Here is a 6,093-nt window from a genome sequence, read left to right on the forward strand (position 1 = left end):
CAGATGATGGAAGGTGTACTTGTGAAATTAAATCTAGGATTGCCATGGCAAAAGCTGCATTTAGCAAGAAGAAGAATCATTTTACCAGCAAATTGGACTTAAATTTGAGGAAGAAACTAGTGAAATGCTACATTTGGAGCATCTCTTTGTATGGGGCTGAAACACGGACACTGAGGGCAGTAGATCAGAAACACCTGGAAAGCTTTGAAATGTGGTGTTGGAGAAGGATGGAGAAGATCAGTTGGACCGATTATGTGAGAAATGAAGAAGTGTTATTTAGAGTCAGTGAGCAGAGGAATATCCTACACGAAATAAGAAAACGGAAGGCTAATTGGATTGGTCATATCTTACGCAGTAACTGCCTCCTAAAAGAAGTTATTGAAGGAAAGATAGAGAGGCGGATAGAAGTGACAAGAAGATGAGGAAGAAGACGTAAGAAGATGCTGGATGACCTTGGGGATAGAAGAGGATATTCTCATTTGAAGGAGAAAGCTCTAGATCGCATTAAGTGGAGGAACTGTTTTGGAAGAGACTGTGGACCTGTCGTCTGACAGATTACTGATGAATGAATGTTACAGACTAGTACATACAGATATGCATGCCCACACACACTGGCTACAGTTATTTTCTTGTCCACTCATTTTAAATGAGCACAAAAATATCTATATGAATCATACTGTGAGATGACAGGCAGGTGGAGTCTCTTACAGGGATGATAAATTTAAAATGTTTTTATGCACTTTGTGCAAAATATTTTGTTTTTATTTCTTCCTTACTTTGTACTTTGACTGGGTTACCAAGCAGCATTTGTGCAGTTTACATTTGCTTTACATTTAACACCACATCAGTCCATTTCATATCAGTGGGAATTGCATGAATGTCATTATTTAGTTACCATTTTGTTTTGCTACCATAACTCTGCAACAATTCCACCTTGAATATTGTTAATTAAATATTAACACTTAAGATTATCATATTAGTGACTCTTGCTTTCCAAGCAACCCATTATTATACAGATGATTGAATTGAATTGAATTGAATTTATTTACATTCCGTAAATCCAGTACAGGTGAGACACCATAGGATATGGAACAAGTCAAGTTAGAATACATAGTAGCTATACAATAATACAGTAATATTGCAATTAAATGAGGTAAACTTATAATACTTATAATACACATTAAACAATGATCAAGAAATTTATCAAGATTTATAATGGACTAAAATAAAATAAAATTTCCATTAAGACATTCATTCATTACTCATTCCATTAATCAAGTGCGTCAAATTAAAATGCATATAAAAGAGACAATCAATAAAAAAGAGACAAATAAAACAGGATAATTACATAATTTGTAGTTTATGACATATTTCTATATCAGTTCATTTGTTGTCACAATCTGTGTGTTCTCTTACATTACAAGAATGCCTGATTCCAAGCACTGTGTTAGTAAAAGTCTGTATCATTCTCATAAACAAAAACTACAAGTGAAAATAATTATGACTTCTTCATTACAATATTTTTAGTTAGTGTATAGGATGTAGTGCTTAGTTTTTAATGAAATTCTTTACTAAACATTAAATACTATACATATACCTATGGAATTCTTGAATCATGAACCATGTTAAGTTGAATAATTTGTTTGAAGAAGGTTATTTTTCAGGGCTGTAATAACATCATTTACAGATACATATTTTGATGTATGAATGTATGAATGAATATGTATAAGGGGTGAGCCATCATGATACAGAGAAAACAAAATTTATTCTTCCATATTTAAGTTATTTCTATCTATACCTCAACTTAGCCCTCTGGAATTTGTAACTTCATATAACAGTACAGAGAATTCTTAAAACTTGCTGCCAAGTGAGGTGGTATAGAGCTGATGCTCTAGACTTGATTTAAGGAGGTGCTTGTTTCCAGTCTCAGTTGGGACACTGGCTATATTGACTGAGGTTTTCTGCAGTTTTCTCAGTTCATCCAGGCAAGTGCTTGAGTAGGACATGACCACTTCCTTCTAAAATCTATCCATTACATTATTCACCAATCATCATGCTATTTGACACTGTATGGTCTGAGATCCAGGTGACAGCATAAAATTAACATCTAAAAAGTAAATAAAAACATGTGAATTTATTTAAATAAGAATATGATTTTTTTATAGTTAAATCTATATAATATGGAGGAAATTCAAATAAATGGAACCATAATCATCATCATCATCATCATCATCATCCACAATGTAGTAACTTCCTTGTTCCATATGCCGCTTTCAAATGCAGCATGACTCAAATTTTGAGAGGTATAAATATGACCAGGTACTCATTGCTTCTACACAAATGGTAGGATGAGGCATAGTCATTTTCACTTTATTTCATTAAATCATGATGTGCCATTGAATCCACTCACACACATTACAAGTTTACAGTTGCACTAGGCTCAGGTTTCAGGCGAAACTTGAAGAATGCTGATAAGCATGTTTTCTTTGTTACATCAGTCCATCTGTTTTTTTTAATAAAAGCATCCACACTATAATTAAGCTTGGAATATAGACCTACACTAATTTTTATTAACCTATTTTCTTTCTAGATTAATTTGATTAATTTGCTGGATCACTTTCCTGAAGGGCCTAAATGAAATTGCATGTAGTTTATATTATAGCACTTATTAAACTATTATTATCATTTATTTATTTCAATTCATTATAAGGCCCACAATACTTAAGGGTCTGAATATATTTCTGTATATAGGTTATCAAGACTTTGCCTGAGAGAACCACATTTTCAATAAAAGTTGCAGGTACATACATAAAATACGCTTGCTGTGTCTCATACAGGATTTGCATAGAGATTACTGTTTCTGAGAAAATTTGTACTCAAATTAGACTGGGGGCACATGGTAGCATAGTTGGTTGAGACATTATGCTACAAACTGGAAGTTTGCAGGTTCGAGTCCTGATGAGTTCATTGGTTTTTTCTATTGACCTAATCCTTCCAGCCACATTATGGTCTTGGGGTCAAGTCTGCCTCTAACAGAAATGAGTCCCAGGAATATTCCTGGGGTAAGGCTGACCTCACCTCCATCTGTAAGCCAATTATCTGGAAATGTGAGAGCCTCGATGTCTCACAACCCTATGGGCTTCCATGGCCCGCTACAGGCATAGCAATAATAACAGCAAGCTTACCTACAGGTTTAAGACTGCCCCATCAAACATATTATGGAAACTCCTGAGGTAATTCTACTGTGTGGCAGGTAGAACTCAGTTTACTACTCATTGCATATAGGTAGACAGTAGACAGTAGACAGCAGACAGCAAGGGAGCATTTGCCTATTGTTGTTTATAATGGTACATATTTATGGTATGATGATTTCATATTTATTTCCAGAGTCCTAATAGAGGGTGTGAAATACTATGCAAGTGAGCCACGGATGCTGGGACGAACTTTCTTGAGACTGGTGAGCAAATATAAGTTAGAAGTTCTTTTTTCTAATATGGCTGTGTCAGAATTTGTTCCTATTGTTTGTTTCAAGCCATGAGGTGAATCTGTAAAAATTTATGTTGATGGAAGCCATAATAGAACTTTATCTGTGTCTAGAGATAGGGGGGATTTCTCCCATGAAAATTTTACAGTTGATATTGTGTCTTGCTTTCATACTGTTCGTAGTATGCTTGTAACTATGTAGATTTATTTATTTTGTTAACTTATATTACTGAATGACGTGTCCAAATGTTACTATGTAGCAAAGCGGATGAAAATAAAATACAGTACAATACAATACAATACAATACTGAACTGACAGCTAGAGAAGAAGAGAGAGGGAGAGAGAGAACTGGAAATCAGTGAATGGTACTTTAANGAAACAAGAAACTGGGAAAATTCTTCTTTGGAGTCAGTGCAAAAATTTTAACATGTTTTATACAATCTGTAAATTACAATATCTGATTCTATATTCTTTAGAGAAAAAAACAGCGTTTATTTCGTTCGTTTATCACAGAAATTGCAGAAATAGGAGCAAATTTAGTAAGTGACTACAGTTTTTACGGATTTCTAATCGCGGGTATTTAAATATATTACGTACGGCTAACTTTACCGGAATTTAAATGCCCGTAGGATAATCGTTAAGTGAAATTATGTTAAGATTAATAGTAGCATGTAGTTCCAAATTGTTTCAAGGCTATCCAGAAACTTCTCTGACTCTAAGCTTAGTACATTTTCCAGAAGAGGATTCACAAGCCCCTCACAGTGAGGAGATAGAATTGAAACAGATTCTTAATCTTTTCTGCTCATGCTTTGATTTTCACTTACGTGGTACAGAAATATTCCAGTCTAGATAACCGAGAGTAACGGCTGTGGGGAACCGTTGTGATGACCACGTGACACTCTCTATCCACAAAAGTTGGCACTAACTTCACTGACAAATGGCGGTTGCTCGGTTGGTATAGTTTGTTTGGACTACAGGCCATGGAGTTTCTTTTTTGGTACAGAAATATTTCTGTAATCACAGGCAAAGTTTTAAGGCCGTGCACGGAGGCACCATTTCATAATGTATGACCTGAGCTACAGACAGCACTGCTAAAGAAACCATAAGTAAATAAATGAAGAAATGACCTCAAACTTGATGTTTACCTTCCAGGAGCGAGACTTTGACAAGCATGTTGCATATTGCCGTGATGAACCAATAGCACAGGAGTTCCTGCAGGAGAATGATGCTGTTAGAGACTATTTTGAGGTGAGTCCTTTTGCTTCAGAATTTGAGCTTGGTGACCCACCTCTATAGTGTTCTGTTGGGAATAAAATTCAAGAGTATATATAAGAAATATTTACCTGTTTGTGCGAGGATTGCATGTTAAATTGAAGGCAATAATTATGTTTTGTACCTTTTAGATGCATTATGAGAGCTATGATATCTCTGTTCCAATACACATTCACTCACATTCAGTTATTGCGCTTTCTTCATCTTTGTCTGAACTTCATAAACTCAATAAGTCTTTGAAAACATCTGCAAGGAATTGTAAGCATGCTTCTGGCCCATGTCATTATGTTCACATTTTTAACACACCATCAGTTTCTTTTAGTGGCCCAAAAAGGTGAATTTCACTGGGAGCTAAGTGTGTTCTAAAACAGATACTGAAGAACTATCAGTCCATTTTTTCAAAAACATAAATTATTTTGGGACTTCAGGTGATTGAATATAGCCTTGATAAAGACAACAAATTTGTTGTAATCTTGGCCTTATCTTATGAATGGGTGTTGCCCTATGCCTCTTTAATAGGGATATAATGCAAGTTACTACACTTTACAGGAAACTGATGTGGATTAATCTGCCAAGTGATGTGTCAGTTGTCAAAGAAGACAGTTTCTGTGGCTTTGCTTTGCTTTCTTGAGTTCCTTTGATGCAGGCAAATTTGTATGCTTCTATTATCATGCCACTCTTTTGTTTTGTGGGGTGTAGTGATGTGTCCAGGTATTGAGACAGGTTGCCGCAAACCCTTATTTCCAAATGGCACTAAAGACATTCCATGCACAGAACTTTCTAGCAGTTCTTTGGCCCATATTCACCTGTTTCAATGCCCGTCTGACAGGCATGTTTATGACCTCCATGTCCTCATATGTGACTAAGAAATAACGGGTTTCTGTCTCCTGTGTGATATAATCACCACTCACAGGGATTGCATGACCAGATTTCTTGCCACTGGCAAACAGATGAATCCATCAGTGAGGTCATTCTGTTTAGCCATACCGCATTAGTATAAGGCAGTGTTTCTCAACCACTGGGCTGCAGCGTGGTACCGGGCCCTTGTCTTTTAGAAAAAAGAATTTAAGAGGGCCATGATCTGACAAAGTTTGAGAACCACTGGTTTAAGGAGTAATGGAAAATCTATGTTTAACTTTCCATTTCATGATGATAAAAAGGTGAAGTTGTCCCTGTGCTCAACGAACTTAAGCAGTACGCCATGAAAGCGTGTGGGGGAATGGATGTATAGATCCACATTTTCTTGACCTCGGCACTAGCTGGAGGTGAGTGATTAGCTTCATGCCACTGCTGCTTTACTCTCAGGGAAAGAGCCCCAGTCCCATTGGATAGGAGGT

At 36.1% G+C, this 6,093-nt stretch overlaps 1 protein-coding gene across 7 annotated transcripts in view; it reads left to right on the forward strand.

The window, feature by feature from the left end:
- The window catches only part of LOC111869356 (obscurin), a 228,833-nt gene that overhangs the window by 65,957 nt on the left and 156,783 nt on the right, over positions 1-6,093 (forward strand). For all 7 annotated transcript variants that reach the window (XR_004513565.1, XR_004513564.1, XM_033753466.1 and 4 more), the window contains 2 exons: positions 3,388-3,457; positions 4,637-4,732. Coding sequence is in view for 5 of the 7 variants with exons in the window: in XM_033753466.1 (XP_033609357.1) it covers positions 3,388-3,457; positions 4,637-4,732 (166 nt within the window). In the remaining 2 variants the exon portion in view is untranslated. The remainder of the gene's footprint in view (positions 1-3,387; positions 3,458-4,636; positions 4,733-6,093) is intronic.

Source organism: Cryptotermes secundus, unplaced genomic scaffold, assembly GCF_002891405.2.
Source record: "Cryptotermes secundus unplaced genomic scaffold, Csec_1.0 scaffold630, whole genome shotgun sequence".
Lineage (NCBI taxonomy): Eukaryota > Metazoa > Arthropoda > Insecta > Blattodea > Kalotermitidae > Cryptotermes > Cryptotermes secundus.